The sequence below is a fragment of the Cryptomeria japonica genome, chromosome 9, assembly GCF_030272615.1.
Source record: "Cryptomeria japonica chromosome 9, Sugi_1.0, whole genome shotgun sequence".
NCBI classification, from domain to species: domain Eukaryota; kingdom Viridiplantae; phylum Streptophyta; class Pinopsida; order Cupressales; family Cupressaceae; genus Cryptomeria; species Cryptomeria japonica.
In genome coordinates this window covers 562,380,556-562,401,914 of record NC_081413.1, presented here as the reverse complement: position 1 = coordinate 562,401,914, position 21,359 = coordinate 562,380,556, and the positions used below count along the sequence as shown (strand labels likewise).

Genomic DNA, 21,359 nt, shown 5'->3' with positions numbered 1-21,359 from the left:
TGTATAAAGTGCAAAGTATTTTAGGTGGAGTCAATGGGACTTGAAGACCCGAGCGTACTGCAATGTAATTAAAGTGCTAGATGAAGTTGTGCTAATGGCCATAGTACAACAACCAATAGTTTCAAATTGTTTTGGTTGGAGGTGACAAAAATGATGTTTTTTCATCAAGAGTTTAAAGTGTTTGGGTCGGAGGTGAGAAAATTTGTGTGTAATGTGAAGGCTATATTGTTGTCAAAAGCGGGACAAGTGTGGCAAGTCTGTGCATCGTTAAAGCATTGTTGTGATCCCCTATAGTATTGTTTGTGAATGGGCATAGCTTTTGGGCAAATGTATTGAGTGCAAGTCACCTTTGTTAAAAGGCAAATCTGAAGTATGTATTGTTTTAGGGGGTGCATGATCGGTGATACTCGACACCCCAAAGTTTGTGGTATGCATTATTGATGAACCATGTATCTAAAAATCATTCCTATAGAACTGGTGAGCACAATAGCTAGTTACCTATGTGTCTTGGTAGATGGTTTGCTTTTTATATGGACTCAATAATTTTAGGAAAAAATTTCAAAGTGATGACAGTTTCCCCATCATGATGGTCATTAGAACCATGTTAGTGCTGAGTCTCTTGTGATGGTTTGTGGTAAGCCAAAACCACTTGTTTGGGCAAAAGACTCCAAAGTAATGTGAAATTCAAAGTGATTGTATCAGTTGGGGAAAACCCAAATGATTATGCATAAACCGGTTAAAAACTCAAAAGTTATTGTAAAAGTGAAGTTTGTAGTGAATCAATTAAGGGTAAACTGTGAAAACCTAAAATGATTAAGGGAAACATAATTTATTGTAAATGGGTACCTAAGAAGGCTTTAGACCGGGACCCATCCATTTTTTAGTTTTCGAGGGAATATCTAAAAACAATTAGACAATTAATTTATGGGGGATGTTAGAAGGTAAATTAATTGTTGCCAATCAAGTGTCGGTACAGACCAAGGGAAGCTTCTAGACATCCATGTCTTTCACGTGGAGCTATTCCAGAGCCTTCTTTCACCTGCCCACCATTAATGCTGCGGCTAACTTCTGTCTTCAGTTGACAGAACATTTAATGTGTTTTTTACTTTAAATTGATTGAATGAAAATACAATCTTAGAGCCCATTTATGGGTTTCTCCTATCTCTTCTCCTCTATATTTCTGTGTGATTCTCTGTTTTTTTATCAAGTGTCGATACAGACCAAGGGAAGCTTCTAGACATCTATGTCTTTCACGTGCAGCTGTTCTAGAGCCCAATTTTGGGGTTTCTCCTCTGTTTTTCTATTTGTTTTCAGGAAGGGAAGTCACATCCAAGGACGGCATGGATGGTGGGAAGTCACATCCAAGGACGGCATGGATGGTGAGAGCTGAAAGCGATGGAGACCAAGTTTGTATCGATGGGGGGAGTAGGAAGCGAGGAAGGAGCCAAGTCTGCATCGATGGCGAGGAAGGAACCAATTTTGCATTGAGAAGTAATTTTGGTTAATTTTCATCGATGGTGAGGAAGGAACCAATTTTGCATCGATGGAAAGGGAGAGGGCATGACGTGTAGGAGAAGACCAATAAGAGACGCTGGCCGGTCATGTTGGGTAGACTGGAAGGAGGTTTAAACAAATTATAAAAGACATGTTAAGGGGAGGAGGGGACATTGATCTGATTTGAGTTCAAGATCTGAAAATTTGGGTTCAGTCCTCTGTTTTCTCTCTATCTTTAGTAAGTCTTTTCTCTACAGATCCAGCATTAAGATGGAACAATACAAGCCCCCCACATCTAAGCTTGCCTTCCAAGGCGATAAGAGGTATCATGTATTTCTGAGTTTCAGGGGAGAAGATGTGAGAAAGACTCTGGTTGATCATCTGTTTCAAGCTCTATCTGCAGCAGGACTGCATGTCTTTATAGACAGTGAGAAATTGAAGAAGGGAGAAATGATTGGGTTGAGCTTGGAAACAGCAATCGAGAGCAGCGCCATACGCATTCCTGTATTTTCCAAAGGTTATGCAGATTCAACATGGTGTCTCAAGGAGGCCGCTGCAATGTTGAGCACTCCTGGCTTGATCATTCCTCTGTTTTATCATATGGATCCAACTCATGTTAGATATCCTGTCAAGGACTCAAGCCCCTATAGCCGATCATTTCTCAAACATTATGGCCATCCGGATCGACACCCAATAGAAGAGGTTGATGATTGGAAGGATGCCCTTCAGACGATCTGTTCTCGATCAGGCTGGTCCATGGATATAACTCAAGGGTGAGTTATTAACCTCTCACTCTTTGCTTTCTTATTTTTTTGGTTAGCTATTTCATGGCTGTCACTGATAGTATAACGTTACATATATGCCTACGATATGAAATCTGAAACAGAGACGGAGGAAACAGAGAATGGTATTTTAACACACATAAATTTCTTTATTCATTCAATCGATTACAATTTTGTAGACTGCATCACAAATAACAATAAGCCTCTCTTTTATAGAGCTTGTAGTCCCTTGCAATAAACTATATTCATGCAACTAAATATAGAGCATGCACCAGTATTCTTACAACACTTTTAATTGGAAGTTTAAAAAAAAAAATCTAAATTTAATGTCAAACTGCACATGGCAAACACTTGAACGAGGCAGAATTTGGACTGAACGCTTTGCATGGCGGTGAGGCTCATTTATCACGTCTCAACATGAAAAAGGGGTTATAGGAAGGGAGCTTGGGCTTCTAGTTTTGGAAATTTATATTTATAAAATAGGAGTTCAATCATTCAAATTCAAGGAGTTTAGTATCTAATTTATAAATCTTAAATAGGGAAGGGTTTCAAAGTTTTGTTTTAACAATTTTATTTGTATTTTTATGATTTTCATTAATTTTGACATTTGTATTGTTGAATTTTAAGATTCAAATTTTTGTTATGAATTGTTATATTAATAATTTATTAGTATGTTTACTAAATAAATCATGAAAGTTTAAATCAATGACAAGAACAAATTTGCAATAATTATATAGATCCATTTTCTAAGAAAGAATATATGTGTCTGTTTTGTAACAAGTATAAGAAAATTTCATTCACATTTTTCAACTAAATTTACATATGAACTTTCATATCAAAACTCAAACTTGTACTCAACTTGATTACATATCAAATATGGAAGGTGTATCCAAGTAGGTACCAAAGGGAAGGAAACCAAGGAAGGTGTACCTAAATAGGTACAAAAGAGAAGGAATCCTTTAGAAATCCAAAGGAGGGCTATCAAGACTTGAGGCTTGAATTGTAATTCTCTCATAACCAATATACAATATTGAGTATAACCTCTCTATTCCACAATAGAGAACCCTTAGCACATGGAAAGATTAATTTTTTCCCTCACTAAAAAATTATAGCTATAAAATTTAATCAAGTAAATTACTAAGGTTAGATAAAAAAAACCATTTAATATTCCTATTAAAACTTTTTCCTTTAGTATTTTTTTCCCACAAATCCACTTATCTATCTTGGTCAAAAACTATTTCATAAACTTGTTCTATTTTTTTAGCAATTAACCCTTCCTTCTAGTTCCAAAATTTACTAGCATTCTAAATTTAAATAGTAAAGATATGCACCATCTAGTTTGCATGCATTATTCGCCAATCCCAAAATTACCATTCTTTGAAAGAAGATTCTAAAAGTCATTAAACAATGAATCATGAAATGATTTAGGTGCGACAAAATGGGAGAAGCTTTTGAATTGTGAGAAACTACCCATTTCCTAGAACAAGTCCACAAATCAAAAGAGTTTCCACCTTATGGGAATGAGAAAAACCTCCTTGTGTCGGAACAAGGGCAAGCCAAGTTTCTACCACTACTAATTCATATTAAAAATCAACTTCTAGCCTTTTTGCCATGACAATTTTCCTCCACCTATCCATGCATATTGAGTGGGACTATTAATAAGTGAAGCATGACTGAAAATGTGATTAAAGACCACAAAGTTTTTGATTAACGAAAAACAAGTTTTTAAGGGACCAGAAACCCTTTACAAGACAGGTTTTAGAAGGACCTACAACTCGAACTGAAAGATAAACTTGAAAGACCACTCAAAGAAACAGAACACAAAAGAGATTTGGCCCAACCAATCAAAAGAAAGGGAACAACATTAACCCCCACCAAAAACCTATAGGCTGCAAAAAACCAGCAGTCCTAACCCAACTAGGAAGGATAAAAAATTTGACCTACCCTTATGGGATCGAAGGATCATATCAAAAGAGGACTGGGACAATTTAGATTTTTTACTTTTAATAGTAATTCATCCCTCCTCAACCCTAGCAGCAGCCTTTTGCCAAGAGGTTGGGTCCAAAATAGAGGACCTCCCCTCATCAGGAGGAACAGAGCCAACATCCAGAGAGGCAGAGACAACAGCCACAATCTGAGATGCGGGAGGGTCATCCATCGAAGAGGAAGATCCATCATTTTTCAAACGATCACTCGGGATGCCACCGTAGGCATCCATACATTCCTGAGGCAAGGCAACACCAGAAACAAGAGGCGTACCCTCAATCTGAGGAACCTGTGCCACCACCTAGGAGAAGCTTTTCTTTTTAACAAAATAGTGTTCAGAGGATGCACCCTTCCACCAAGAAGCAGATCTTTTTTTCTTTTTATCTGTTTCACACCTTGCAACAACATGTCCAATCTGGAAGCACTTTTGACATCTAAAGGGGATACCTTCAAAGTCAAGTGGTTGGACCCAAGATCCCAAGGAAGATTCAATCTCTAACTCAATTAGAAGCCCTTTAGAGACATCAATGTTAACCAAAATACGAGCATAAGTAGAATGATAAATTTGGTAAGATTCCTTATCAATCATTAGGAATTCGCCTAAAGCCTCCCCCACTTTCTCTAGCAAAGAGTTCGTCCATAGATGAAGGGGAAGGTTAGGGAGCCTAACCCAAACAGGAATCTCATTAAATGAATCAGTAGATGGGTTAAAGCCTGAGAACCAGTGTTTAACCATCAAAACATATTTGTCCTCCCAGCTGAAAGGATTAATCCCTAAGATTTTTGATCTGTCCTCTGCATATTCAAATTTAGCAATGAAAAAACCCTTGGCTGAAGGAAAAATGTTAACTAAACCTTTTATGATTGGTTCCCAGCTTTGGGAAATCCAAGTGTGCAGCTGAGGAAGGCTTGGCCAAAAACCTCGAAACCTATAGATCAGACCATGAGCTTCAAACATAGAGGAAGTGTGGATGATCTCCATATCAATATCAATAGACACCTTGAAAACCAGAGGTTTGCAAACAAAAACAGCCACATGCCCCAAGCCACGGATACCCCGATCAACAGTAGAGGGTGCTGGATGCACCATATCACCATCCATAGAGGAAACCCCCGCAAAGCTCCCATTAATAATTAATATATATACTGCTAAATTAAAGACCACAAAGTTGCTTTACTGCTAAATTAGTAATTAATAATTAACATATATACATAATAATCAATTTTCACAACACTTAAGCATATTGTATTAGAACTTTTTTCATTTTGAGCGTCAAAGTGTTAATCAAAAGAAAATAATTAAGCACTATAGAATATCTTGTTAAGAACAAGCAGTCAAATATAATCAAATGTAATTCCAAATTAGTTGAAATGTTGAACCTTCCTTCTATAGCAACAACATAGACACCTAGAAAAAATTAAAAGGGAGAAAAAGGTTGTGTTGTATAGGGGCTTACCTTAGTCAAAACCATGTTGGTGTTCCCACCTCCACAAGAGCAATGATGATGATGATGATGATGATGATGATGATGATGATGATGATGATGATGATGATGATGATGAGTGCATGCTCTTGAAGGAGAAGAGGTAAAATAAATAATGATGATAATGATAAATAATGCAATGACAAATCATACCATTCAACGTAGAACCCTTGTGGGATTGACATCACCACACAAATCTTGCACAAGGAGAAGGAAGAGGCTTCCTTGAGATATTGGAAGCAATAGTGCATTCCATAATAATAAAAATAAATAAGTAAAATCAAATAGTACTTGAGCATTGCTTTATTGTAATATTGGAGTTCATAAATTGTCAGATTGTAGGCTATAATTGTATATCATTGTATTTCTTATGTGTGTGCATTTCATTGTCTTTCTTATTGTTTCCTCTTGCCCCTATGAGGGAGAGAAGATGTTACTTATATAGTCTAAACATCTTTTCAAATAATGAATTTAATTCAAGCCAACAAAGAAGGTTGTGTCCTTTGATACCAGAACATTGACATTTGAATTCAAAACTTTTGGCCCATATAATCAAGATGCAAGCACATCGTGCTAGATTCTAGGCATAATTTTCTCTCAAAGGGCCCATTAACAAAGGATTTTACCAAGTTTTAAAAAAATGTGATGAAACACATGCACATTACAAAATATAATATCACACACACATTAAATGAGTGCCCAACCTAGCATAAAATTATGAGTTGTGGTAATTTACGACACTACAAGAATGGGATTTCTATTAGAAGAATACATAACTTCCACAATAGAGAACCATTGAGCACATGGAAAAGTATCAATTTTTTTCCTTTACCAAGGGTTTCTAAAGTTCTAAAATATAATTATGTAAATTACTAGGGTTAGACAAAAAACCACCATTTATCTTCCTATTAAAGCATTTTTCTTTAGTAATTTTTCTCAACAAATCCACTTATTTATCTTGTTTGAGAACTATTTCATGAAGTTGCTCAAATATTTTAGCAATTAAGACCTCCCTTCTAGTTCTAAGATTTATTATCCATTGTCATTCCAAAGTTGAAGATTTGAGATTTGAATTAGCAAGATTGGTTGCATCATTTGGTAAACTTTGGAACCACGATCCCTCAAAAGAAGATTCTAGAAGTTATTATAGAAAGAACTATAAAACGATTTGTGTTTGATAAATTAGGAGAAGCTTTTGAATTATGATAATTTTCTTATGCACTCTATATAGAGTCTACAATTCAAAAGAATTCTCACCTTTTAGGAGTGAGCTAAACCTCCTTGTGTTGAAATAAGGGCAACCAAGGCTACTACCACTACTAATGCATATAACAAATCCCATTCTAGCCTTTGATCCACTAGAGAAAACCCCTCTACCCATCACTACAAATGCATTCTAACTACAAATAACTGAAAGTGATTGGAAATGCAATTAGGGCACATAGTTGTTTGAATGCTAAAATTCTTAGGAAGAAACATATGTAGTAAATCAATAAGTAGTTATGTGTGTTTGTGTGTGTTTTTGTGTTTGTGTGTTTGTGTGTATGCATGTGCGTGTGCATGTGCATGTGTGTCTGCGTGTACATGTGAGTGTGCGTGTGCATGTGCATGTGTGTGTGTGTGTGTGTGCATGTATGTGTGTGTCTCACTTTTTAAAAATCTTTAAAGTGTTAATGAAAATAAAATAATTAAACACTATAGAATACCTTGTTAAGAACAAGTAGTCCAAAATAATCATAAATTTATCATCACATAACATAAAATAAAAGTCATATGTATGTATCAATATCAAGGTCAAAAGTAATATATCAGACCGTTTTAGTTTCTAATGTTTTTTAACCCTATGACATAAGGTAAATTATATATTTGTGTCACATTTTCAATCCATAGTCAAAAAATATATATAAGAAGCAATTTTGAGCTAAACCTTTGTCAAAAAATGATAAATAACATATTTTGATTTTAAGGTGTGTTATAGGTTGAAACCCTTTTTCTCAAAGCTATTTATGTGGCAGCATTCTTGCTAATGTATTCTCTCTTTTGATATGAATACAATAAAAACTCAACTCCAACTCTAGATTTTTCACACCAAGGGTACTTCCATAAAAATCTAGAAATGCCCTTTTGTGGAGTTGAGAATGTAGAATACTTTTTTTATATTTTGATTAGTTTTGTTGTGATTTTTTTAAAGTTTATTGCAAGTGGCTTTCTATAATAAAATATGAAGTTGATATAAATTTAGAGAATGCACTTATTTATTTTTAAATATATATGATGCACTCATGGAAGAATCTTCTCTAGGAGGAAATAATTGATTTTTAAAATGATAAAAAAATTTAGACAAAAGTTGGCATCCCATAAAACTACAATGTTTCTATGAATATATCTTATTTAATTTTGCATTAATTTAAAAAAAATTGTATAATATTCACAAAAAAGAAGGGTGGTAAAAAGTCACACCCATGAGTCCAACATAAGGGCCTAGCCCTAAAACATTAGATCAAAAACATGAGGCCAAGACCAACAAAAAGTAAGCAACTATGGTTATATCAAGGAGAGGAGGATCATTATCATCCATCTTCCCCAAACATCACCAAATATAAATTGGCTCCTAGCTAGTGAGAGCATTATCTTCAAAGAAAATATTAAAACATAAACATTCATCAAAAAATAGTTCTTTATGTGTCTTATGCTTTCAAGTTAGATTTGTAAGAAAATCAAACCTCTTTGTTTTGAATAAAATCAACAATTAGAATTCTCCTCTTAAAAGCACATACACAGACACAAACACGCATCCTTTTTTAAGAAAATTATAACTATAAACTAAAATAAGAATTCTATATTTCATTAATTTATATTTTTTAAATGAAATATATAAATGTCACTTATAAGTTATCCAATTTGAAAAAACACTAGTTGTGTTGGTCATTCCTTAATAAAAATGTGACATGGTTTTGAACTTTTACCATGTAGAATTTCATTTGTAGTATATCATGAACATAAACATTTTTTTTTTGTGTTACCACTTAGATGCCACATTTGTACTTCTGATGGTGAAATTTGCATACCTATACCAATTACCTTTTAGCTTCACGCTAGTGGCACACTCATGTCATAGTTTTAGCTCTTTTGTTAATACATATCTACCCTATTTTGATCATCTTTTACACATTTAACTTACCACTACCTTCATACACCTCATTATCACCTCATTTTCATCCCTTGCTTCAATTTCACCCATTTTGTGAACTAGGTCATTTTTGCAATGCATAAACATGATCGGGCACATGATGTGGATCTAACATAAAATTCAAATTCTATAAATATTAAATTTCCCAACTCCCACCCTTTTCCATTACATGTTGCTAACTTGGTACATCTTTGGTAATAATTTGTTATTTCTTGGTATTTTAATACATTCATTTAAGCATTGTTTCATGAGAATTGTAATCATTCAATGTCCTTGGGCACGTAAGGAACATTTATTAAAGAAACACATCAATTGGTGAACTAAAAGGAACGACATTTACTTCAAAATCATTCTATAGATATTTCAAGGTTTTCCTACCACTTATCATCCTCTGACACCATTGTAAGGTTGGTATTTTTGCCCTAAGATTACCTAAGGAAAACTTACACCTAACAATTTGAGATTCTCCCCAATACAATTGTAAATACCTTCAGCCCTTAATCATATAGGTAATATAGAGTAGAGAGTCTAAAAATTAAATATTAGAATTACAAGCTAGTAGGATCAGATCTATGGACTACATGTTATATTTGCACTATGTAAATTTGACCTACATGCATTGAATCAACCTAGAGTGAAAAAATAAAGCTACACTCGTAATGTCTATTTTATGTTTAAGGATGACATAATCATTGCCATATCAAATTATATTCTTTTTCCAAAGTCTCACAAGCTTAACACCTTAAAACCTTTAAACACTAACCTTTAAAATTGGTTTTTAATTTATTTAGTTCCTATCACCACTTATATTAATCTTAGGTTGATTTATGTGTGATATATTATTTTCATTTGATTAGCCTAAATAAATTTAAATGAAATGTTATTTTTCTTCACAAATTATCGAAAAAAATAATATTCACAAAATTGTTTTTTAAATTCACATTCCTATTTTCTCTAAATTAACTAATATTTAATCTTATATAAAGCATAATTACATATTGATTGCTATGGTATTTCATTTCATAAATCATACTCCAATTTAAAAATTGTAGCTCACCAAAGGAGCCTTGCACAATATATATCTTATTTGAAATTTCCTTCACTTATTTAATTATTTATATTTAACTTTTATATTCTATTATATAAAATTTCATACTTTTAAATTAGAATAAAAGTCTTCCTCATAGAGGATTAACTATCTCATAAACACTCTTTTTATTAAAGTGTAATCTAATATTATTTTACTATTTTTTAATTATTTCATTTGACTAATACATTGATGGCTGAATAATAAGACAAATCTATGATTTCTTTCAACCTTCAATTTCCTTTGTGTACAGTTATAATTATTTATTTTTTATAATTTATTTTATACAACATCCTATAAATCATAAGTTATTTTTTCTTTGTAGTATTTTTTACCTTCATCCATGATCTAAAATTGAAGATCAATCCTTTCAAACAAATGATTCATAACTCTCATTTCTTTGAAGTTGTCCATTAACAACTAAGACCTACTCAATTTTTAATTAGTATCTAAATTAAACATGATAATAATTATCTAGAACATATCCTCTTCTTTGAGTGATATGATCTTAAAATTTAATATTTTTTAAGTGAAATAAGTAAAACACAATCATCAAATTTGAACTGTCTTCCTTTAACACTTTCTAACAATTTTTCAAATAATATAGTTTTCTTCTGAAATTTGATCTTAAATTAAGAAGTGATACTGTTTTTTTGTGGAAACGATATGAACAAACACATATTACTTAGCAAAATTCTTATATTCAACTTAAAAAAGAAAATTATATAGTGATGTACTTTGATATAAAGATATTCAATACACTTCTCCATATAACACTTAAACTAAAATTATAAATATAAATAGAAAATTTCCAAAATGATTTGTACAAAAATTTATTTTAGATTCTTAAATAAAAAATTTAAAAAACATCACAAACACAAAACATGTTTATAAGGAATGATCCATCACATATCAACATACTATCCCTTACATTGAGAGAACTTACCATTCAACTCATCAAATCTTGATATTGTACCTCATCTTATAGACCCACTTGGTAATAAATGCTGACTATTTGTTGCAATTCTTGCATAGTAGTAGAATAAGTAGTACTTTGCAATTTTTATTGACCTGCTCTAGCCATTGCAGCTATGAAGCTCAGCTTGTAGAGACGGTGGTGAATGACCTGATTATGACGTTGGATAGAGTGCCCTTAGAAGTTGCCAAGCATCCAGTGGGAATGGACAGCGTGACAAATGCTCTCATTCAAAAATTAAATCTCAATTCAAAGGATGAGGTGGTCAGAGTTGGAATATGGGGTGTTGGTGGTGTTGGCAAGACCACAGTTGCCAAGGTCATTTACAATCAAATTTATACTAATTTTGACGCTGCTTCATTTGTATTTAATGTCCGCACCACTGCTGCAGAGCCCAGTGGCCTTACAAAATTGCAGGAAATAATTATAAAAAATTTATCAGAATATGGCGAAAAAGTAGACAGTGTTGATAAAGGTATATCTTTGTACAGGGATCGCTTGGGAGGAAAGCGTGCACTGCTTGTTTTGGATGATGTGGATGCTATTGTACAATTGAATGCTCTGGTTGGGGATTGGCTGGCCCCTGGTAGCAGAGTTATTATAACTTCTAGAGACAAGCACATTCTCAATGTTGCTAGGGTTTCCTCTGAATGTATCCATGAGATGACTGGATTGGGAATAAATGAAGGTCTCCAGTTATTTAGCTGGTATGCTTTTCTGAGAGCAGTGCCAAGTCCCAATTACGAAGATCTGTCCAAGAGAATAGTGGAAGCTTGTAAAGGGCATCCTCTTTCATTGGAAGTGATTGGATCCTTCTTGTCTGATAGGCAGGATGACACAGGTTGCTGGATGGAAGCTCTTGAAAACATCACCTTCAACCCAGAAATTCATGAAAAACTTTACATCAGTTATAAGGCTCTTACTGATGAGGAAAAAGAAATATTTCTTGACATCGCTTGCTTCTTCATTGGAGAAGATAAAACATGTCCCATCATTTTCTGGAAATCGTTGTACAAGAAGGTAGACACTGCTGTATCCAATCTTTCGATGAAGCTATTGATAAAGATTGAAGATGGTGTATTTGGTATGCATGACCATTTGCGAGATATGGGTCGAACTATTGCTGAGAAAGAAAGAGAAGGTACCCGATTATGGGAGGTTGCCCAATTAAGCACCATATCCCACAACATCAATTTCTCTCGCCTTCGAATCAGTGGAGGCAATCCACGAAGACTCGAAATGCTGTATGGACCTGGTCTTCGCTATCTTCATTTGCAGAATATACCCATTGAAGACATGATAAAAGACCCACTAGCCATGGTACCTCCAAATTTGGTATGGTTAAGGCTGGAAAGTTGTGACACTGATAATAAAATGAATGGAGGAATAAAGAGGCCGCGTCACTCCAAATTTGTGAGTAACAACATTTGGCAATTGAAAACTTTGCAATTAAGAAATTGCTATGGTGTTTCCAGCCTTTCTCTCTCCTCCATATTTTCACTCCCTAATATACAACTGCAGCACTTGGACTTGAGAGGGTATAGGAATTTAGGGAGCCTCCCTGAAACCATAGCTAACCTGTCACAGCTGCAGCACTTGGACTTGATAGGGTGGAAAAGTTTAAAGAGCCTCCCCGATGCCATTGGCAACCTGTCAAAGTTACAACATTTAAATTTGAAAAGGTGTTTGAAATTAAAGAACCTCCCTAAAACTATTGGCAAGTTGTCAAAGCTGCAGCATTTGGACTTGAGAGACTGTCAGACTTTAAAATACCTTCCTTATACCATTGGCTACCTGTCACAGCTGCGGCACTTGGACTTAGGAGAATGTACCCTGTTATGTAACCTCCCTAGTACCATTGGAAAACTGTCACACCTACAGCACTTGGTTTTGGAAAGGTGTATATTCCTCACGAACCTTCCTGATACCATTACTAACCTGTCACAGCTGCAGCACTTGAACTTGAGAGGGTGCAGAAAGTTAAATAGCCTTCCTAATACCATTGGCAACCTGTCACAGCTACAGCAATTGGACTTGAGAGGGTGCAGGATGTTAAATAGCTTTCCTAATACCATTGGCAACCTGTCACAGCTGCAGCACTTAGACTTGAGAGGGTGCAGGAGGTTAGCTAGCCTTCCTAATACCATTGGCAACCTGTCCCAGCTGCAGCATTTGGACTTGAGAGGATGCAGAATGTTAAACAGCCTTCCTGATACCATTGGCAACCTATCACAGTTACAATTCTTGAAATTAGGAGGTTGTGAAAGGTTAAATAACGCCAACATTCCACAGTTGGAGCACTTGGACTTGGGACTGGGAAAGTAAGTAATAAGCGGTAAAATCTGTCCTGGCGATATCATTGGCTAATCCATCACAGCAGTAACACTTGGATTTAAAAGAGGAAGTTCAAATAACCTCCTTGGTGCCATTTGCAACTTGTTATAGCTTAAGTACATTGACTGTATGATTCTTTCTCGGCGGTACCATTGAAGGATTCTATTAAAGGTTCCCGTATTGGCAGGACAGAATTGTAACATGGTATATAGTATTTTTTTCATAAAATTGAGTGTGGAGAGAGTATTAAATAGATTGTGTAAAGAGATTTAAATTTTTGTTCAGTGATCAAAAAAGGGCTGCGGTGCAGCAGGAGTCCTTGCCAAATGCATGGATCTAACGTACACTATATCTAGATTCTATACCTTGCAATTTTGACCTGCTTCATACTTGGTCACTTTGAACTAGAGACTTCTCAAATTCAGATGCCTCTTCCTGAATTAATTGCAAAGGGAAAAAATTAATATGTATATAATAGGAAAACTGGCATTTTCTGAAAACTATTTGCAATTGTATGTGTTTTTGAGAAATTAATCTTATCTACAAGAACTTGAGCAGGTAGCATATTTACTTCAATGTACCAGCTGTTTACATCACGCTGGTCTACATATAGACAACTGATACATTGAACAGAACGAATTAAAAAGCTGTTAAAAGCAAGAACATCATAAAAAAAGTGTCCCCTCATTGAAAGCTGTTATGTAAATAACAGTGAGCATGCCCTTCAGCTGTACAGTTCAACAGAGAAATGATGATAACTATCTTAGTTGTGTTGCAACTGGCAAAAAGCATACGACCATCCTTCCTTGAAGAATTAACCATAGCTAGAAATCGGTCACAGAATTGCATATTATCCATCGGGAATCGGCTATAACCACATCCAAGGGTGAATATCATAACTGGCAAATAAATCAAGTCATGTAAGATATCTGCTAAAAACTTTCAATCAACCGCAAATAAAGTTTTATATATATAGATGTAAGAAAATTTATACAGTCCAATGCAATAAGGGATTGTAAAGGTAATGTTTCTAGACATATGATTAGCAAAAGCTGTACATGCTTCATGTTATGCAGCACCTACCAGAACCTACCATCATCCCAAGACAGCAAATTGTTGCAGTTCAGAAGAAAGCACAGAGTTTGCCTCCATTGACCAAATCTTAAGGTGTATCGATTAATATAGATGTCCAAGCCAATATGTTATGGAATAGCTAGAAGTGTCCTATAGGTACTTGGATTCCTTCATGCTCTAATGCAGTGAACTGAAAGTTGACAGGACACGTAGAACTATAGCATAACATATTACTTAAGAAATTAGTCCAAATATGGTATTTGTATATTCCTATGAAGGCATAAATCTTTCAATATCTTGGCAAGGAAAAGTATGGAGTCTGGATTTATGTCCATGCCAGTAGAATCAGATATCTTGCAAACAACTGCTGCCCATAATAGGATGGCCACACTAAAATCTGAAATAGCTATGGTAGCATAATATGCTTGTGCTAAAGCTCTAGCAGCAAACAAGCATCAAGATTGCAAGTTTTTTATGTTTTCATGTGAACAAATAGCTATTAATTGTTCTTTCTGAATCATGCAATGGTTAACAATGTCCTTAAATGTTGTAGTTGCTACTGCCCTGGTAGACATGCATGCAAAATGTTGACGCATAGAACAAGGCACGTGAAATGTTTTCAGAATGCCAGCTCAGAAAAACCACAATAAAAATGTTCTACGAATGCTAACTCAGGAAAACAACAATAAAAACCTTCGATCAGCTAAGCCACATAAAAATCTTCAAGACACTATTGGTCAAAATGGCGTTTCCTTCAAATTTGTAAATGTATGTCCAAAACCCCCAAACAAATTACTTAAGCCACCAATCAAATAAAAATGAAAAACCAACAGAAAATAGATTTGAAAAATCAAAACCATGCAAATAATGAACCGAAAACATAAGCTGGATTTTATTGAGATCCCTGTTTCTCCTTTGCATGCACTGTTTGACGTGGTCTCATGCTGAGCCAGGACTGTAGGATATTTGCCAGCATAGGGGTTTCCAAATAGGATATGGACATTTATCAAATTATAAATTTTGGAGATTTTTAAGATGTTGCAGTGGCAACTACCCTAGTAGGCATTTATGCAAAATGAAGATGCATGCACAAGCCAGTGCACCCTCCTATGTAATTATGCTTTGGTGGACATCCATACCCTGATATTGAGCTCACATATTGATAGAAGTGGTCAAATTAACCATCTTTTCAACTTCTGTACTTTTCACCAAAGCCCACATGGTTGTTGGGTAGTTCTGAACAAATAGTTCAAAATTGGGTGGTTCTGGAATACGGGTCGATCAGGAAGGGATAAGCTTGCACCTGAAGCTGAAGACTGCAATGAGGATCCATGCTTGCTCAAAGAAAATTATGTTTCCTCAGTGTCTTGTTGTATCCTCTATCTGGAAAATCGGGCAGAGCTTCTAAGAAAAATATTGCATGAACCTACCAAAGCAAAATTCCTTTTTAAAACGAGATGAACCAAAACAAATGTCTCTACAGCTGTTGCCTCAATCTATTCACAAAAAATGAAAAGCGGTGCTTAAACAGTTGGGGTTTTAGAGCTACTATACTCTTGAGCTCGAACAAGTTTTTTTTGCAGCCGCTTAAATGAAAATACTGTATGGAAGTTAAAATTTGTTTTCAGGGCATGAAGTGAGGGATGTCTCAACTGCCTAAAAGTTATCAGCGCCTTAGGGTTCTTTTCATGGCTTGCTTTAAAAAAACTATAACCTACATGAATAAACAAGCCAGTTTGTGGACAGTCGCCTGGTTGGAGTTTAGGAAAACTCCAGGGCATCTACAACGAAGAACAAACATAAAAATAGAAACAAAAATAAATTATAAAAATTGAGATTCCCTAGCAAGCAATAAACAGTATTTTTTCTTAGGGTTTCGATTACCACAACAGGGGCACAAAAAAGATTGCAACTTACATTTTGTGATGCAGTCAACAATGCCGATGAGCAAACTGACAGACTTTGGAAGTAACGCTAACAGTCTTGATAACGATTGTATGAGACAGAAAAAACGGCCAGAGTTGCAAGGAAGTAAAAAAACAAAGACATTACATAACCTTGGCATTTGAGAATGAAGTTCACCAGTAGCAACCCTATTTACGCGGCTTCAACTGAAATCTAACAACTAGCCCAAGATTCTACACAAACAATGCCGGTGAGAAAAAAAGAGTGAGCAGACTTACATGAAGCGTTTTAAGAATGCCACGTACTTGCAAGTACTACCCGTCTTCTAGGAAACATCAACGAACAATAGAGAAATCCAAAAAATGCCTTCCATCATTCAAAGAGTAGATTTGGAACATTAAGGAAGTGAACTTAAATCTTGTTAAGTACGAATTATAAATGGCAGCTAAATGTATTAAGTCAATATTTTATATACATTATATATATATATATATATATATATAAATTTCATTCATAATAGTTGTTTTAATATAAGATGACATGATTATTTAGTACTATTTCATCGTTTTACACATGATTTTTCACTTACATTGTTGGAGTTTCTTCCTCAAACTCCTCTTTGAGCTCTTCCTCTTCTGAGGTATCGATAGTAACAATCATGCTAGCATGAACACAATTATAGGAGTATTGTGTTTGAAGGCTCCAAAAGGGAAACTTCTCTAATCACTAAGGGTTTTGTCTTCAAGTTTCGATGTCGAATTTCTTTTTGTGGCTCAAGATGCTAGAAAGGTTGGTCCAACTTCTTTCCCTTCTTGATTTTGAGTCATTTAATGGTTTCAGCTAAACGCTCACTATCAATCATTGTTACTATTTCTATATTTGACAATATAGTAACAATTGTCTTGGATCCTTCTGGGTCTATTTACTGAGGGTTGGTTTTCTTGCAGCTTTCTTATTTCCTTTTCTTCTACGCTCAATGGATACTAACATAAATTCGCCATATTAGCATAAAGAAGGTGTGAGCACCTAGGTCCTAAAGGTCGACATATATGCTTTGATACCTATGTAATGACAACCTCAGATAGGACCATAAATATGCATATTTTTTTATTTAAGAACATGGTAACAAAGAGTAATGTACATTCAATATGCATAATATTTACTAGCAATGTAGTTTTTCTAGATCATAGACCATAAATGTGGCACAAGTAATATATAATTTTACCAATTGATTACATCACAATAGCAATGCAGGGCTAACAATTAATATTAACTTGTCATACCATAATTGCTTGCCTGGTCATGTAGAGTCTTTCCTTAAATATTCCATTGTTCGCCTTAAGGGTGCAATACGAACCCTCTAATGTTGATATAACTCCTATCCACCCCTACAATAAAATTTTGTGGCCTACGATGAGAGAGTGGATCTTCAAAGAATCTTGCTAAGAAAAGGAGTAACCACCTAAAGGCCAACTACATAGGGTGTTCCTACCATTAATAATATAAGGTGTCAATTCCATACCACTTCTACATAGTGAGGCTCAGTATGTTACCTACTTATACTTCATTAGAATGTCTTCTTCTTATAGTCCAGCAGATGGCTAAGCAACCAAGGACATCCATCACTGCCATGTTGTTGGCCCCAGACCCACATCCTCCTAGAGAAATCTATCCTAAGTTATCTATGAGGGACAAATAACAATCATTTATCATCGTATGGTCCTTGACTACTATCAATCTTGAGCATGGATAAGTTTATTTCTTTACGAGTCATATGATTTCCATTGGTGATCACCTCAAATGGAGAAGGGTGGCCTATACATTGAACCATACTACCTCTTTCTATGATCTCATAGGGCCCTTACTCCATCCATTGTTGTAAAAGCAAGCACCTATACCTTGCTTAGCACTGTCTAGAAGAGAGGTCCCTAAATTAGAATAAGTAGGTTCTAACTCAGCCATATATAGGGTTAAACTACCAATTTTGGTGTTGTTTGACATGAGGGTTTCATAATCTATTTAATCCCTAGTTGCTAGGTTGTTATTAACCAAGAGAAGCCTATGTTTCTAACAAGCCAATAAGGTAGACAACTTGCAAAACAATAATGTTGTTCGCTACTGCCATTTTCTACTGAAAAGGGTATTGTAGTTGTTTCATGTTTATATCTCGGCTATGAATGGGCTCCAAAATGTATTTTAAGAAAGGACATGTTTTCCAATGACTCTTGCTTTAAAGTAATATCAACTAAATCCTCCATTTTTAGATCAAACAACACACTTCTAGCCTTATAAAGTAGTAATCCCTTAACAAATTCATATGTGCAATAGATTATCCATGTTTCATGATGGAATATATCATTCTAATTGACTAAGACTAACTTAGCAACTCGCTGCTCGCACCATAATGAAATATAGATTCCATTACAATAATCAATTTAGTTTGTGTACTTAGATTCTTCACTAAGGGTCTAGCAATATGGGTAGGGTAAGACCATTGAGGTAGAATTTTTTTGTTACTATGAGTTTATTCTCTAAGTATTTTCTATTACAAAGTATATATGTATTTTAGTGCCATCATATGCAAGGTAGTCTTGATTTTGCTTTTGAATTAATGTATTTAATTTTGTCATTCCACTTCATTACTTTATTCTAAGAGTTCAAATAAGTAGATGCCAATCTATTGAACTAAAGATACAATCCTCCTACACATGAGATCTAGAAAGTGATATATCACAAAAATGAGTTTGAAAGGACTAAGTTGTTTGAATTATTTTATTTCAACTATCTTATTAGAAAGGTTTGATATAACATTTATGGAGATATATTTATGCTCTACAAAACAATTATATGCCCAATTTTCAACATGATCCATATCCAAAATTAACACCTCTAAACATCCTCACAGCTAGTATGTTATTATAGATCTATCTATTAGTGGATTTGTTTAATGAACCTACCCAAATTCATGAATGCAGAGAAAACTATGAAGTGCTAGAATTTATAATGGATTTCTTCAAATTTATCATTCATTATTGAAAATATGTAACCCAATCTAAACTATTGTTGATGGAAAATTTAGAGACATGATGAGAAAAGAGAGTCAACAACCAAAATGAAGGGTTTCAAATGAATCGGCATACAAAAATACGGATATTATAATTAAGGGGTTACAAATCAGCAAGAAAGGGCAATTTAAGATTTTTCTAAGTTGAATACACAAACTCACAACACCTAGATTCCTTCCTTTCTCTCCACCTTGGCTATAATACATCATGTTTTTTCTGTGTCCTAGACAAAATGAATAATGATATTTGAATTATGATGGGTCACAGAGTTTCTAAGCATGCCTAAAATCATAGCTATTCTTCCTTTTTGTGATAATACAATCCTCTATAGGCATGAATTCTACAATATTTTTATGGTAGGGCTTTCCTATTTGTCTTCCACTCATCTCTCCCACATCTTTGGCCATACTCATTTACTTCTCTTGTCCTACATTTTGGTGTCAGATAACTTCTCCAATAAATTCGTTTACTACGTGACTTTCCTACCCATGCGTGTATTTCCTTCAAAAAAAATTCTTATTTTATTTATTTCCTTCCCTTAGGCATTCTATAGTTCGACCATTTATTAACATAACTATTTTTTTATATTTTTCACTCCTTCACCACACATTATAGATTTAATTATTCATATATATTTCTATTTATTTATTTATGTATTTTTTAATTTATGTTTATATTTATATTTAGTTGCTTTTTATCATTTAATATATTTATTATATATTAAATTCTTATAATTAATCTTTGGTAAGTTTATTATTAAACATCTTTATTTAAAAAAGACTTAGTTAGGACATTATCAATATTTATAGACATAATTAGTAATAACTAAACCATGGCAATTGAATAAATGTCTAGGGTCTTAGTATTAAACGATAGTTCAAAGCTAGACTCACTTATCTTTCTAAGGATATTTTTACACATTGTAAATTCAATTTAATTGGATTACGAAAAATCAAAATTATTGCAAGATTTAACCAAACACCTTGACACAAGGACAAAATTGGACTACCTATTTATCAACAACAAAACCAAAAAATCCATTACATATTGCACCCTTGTACTTGCAACCAATGACAAACCTTACACAAGTCCATCCACACATGATTAGTTTGAGTTAGTCTAAACAAAATAAATGCATTAAATTACAGATAGCATATCAAAGATAATAATTATATTTAATAATATTAAAATCAAGGTTCACAACTAACACAAACACATACACTATCCATATAACAAAATCCAGAACTCCACCCCTAGTCCAAATTACATTGGGGCTAGAATAATGCAAAAGTATTGACATGGCTTCTAGGAGCTATGACATATATGAATCATTAAATTACTTGGTACCTAAATTGCTTGAGTAACATAGGTGGTTTATATCCTTACAAAGGGAATGTCGAGGAGGGCACAACAGAGGTAGAGTTACCATTTATTAGGGATCAGTGATGAACTAAATCTACTCTACAAGACATAGAATGCATTCTTGATTGATTGTTTTTGAAGAAGGCCCGCAAATATGAATACTTCAAGTATTTGGTGAAGTGGAGAGATCATCCTTTGGAGGACACTTCTTGGCTAAGCAAACCCGAACTCATTAAAAGTTGGGTCATTCTGTTGTAGACTTCATGAGTAGGAGTTCATGATTTCTTTTCTGCCCAAGAGCCTGATGGAGGGGCATCACTCTCTCTTTCAATTTTGGTTTTGTTCTCTTGTTTTGTTTGTTAGATTAAACATATTTTGGTTTTGGTTTGTGGAGTTGTTTGACTCTTATAGTTTGTTGACACATTTCTTCCTTATTAACAACTTCCTGTTGTTTTATGTTGGATACAAGTTCTTGTCGCATTGTCTTGAAGATAGTTTAACTTTTTTATGACATTTAATAGACTTCATGTCATCTTACAAGAAGGAAGGAAAAATAGAGGAAGGCAAACCAATGATCATTGGAAGTCAAATTGTTGGCAGAGTTCATTGGTCGATGGTGG

At 34.3% G+C, this 21,359-nt stretch overlaps 1 protein-coding gene across 1 annotated transcript; it reads left to right on the top strand.

Annotated features, from left to right (window-relative positions):
- The first annotated feature begins 1,620 nt into the window (after positions 1-1,620).
- On the top strand, positions 1,621-13,324 carry LOC131071142 (disease resistance protein RUN1). Its single transcript, XM_059211761.1, has 2 exons — positions 1,621-2,267; positions 11,113-13,324. Exons 1-2 carry the CDS (start codon positions 1,765-1,767, stop codon positions 13,322-13,324), a joined length of 2,715 nt encoding a protein of 904 aa, XP_059067744.1. The 5' UTR covers positions 1,621-1,764.
- Positions 13,325-21,359: the final 8,035 nt, after the last annotated feature.

What these genes read in the sequence shown, in the direction of transcription:
- LOC131071142 (XM_059211761.1), top strand. Translation starts at nt 1,765, where the DNA reads ATGGAACAATACAAGCCCCCCACATCTAAGCTTGCCTTCCAAGGCGAT. An exon ending in TCCATGGATATAACTCAAGG is followed by an intron (nt 2,268 to 11,112) that starts GTGAGTTATTAA and finishes TAGCCATTGCAG; the next exon opens with CTATGAAGCTCAGCTTGTAG.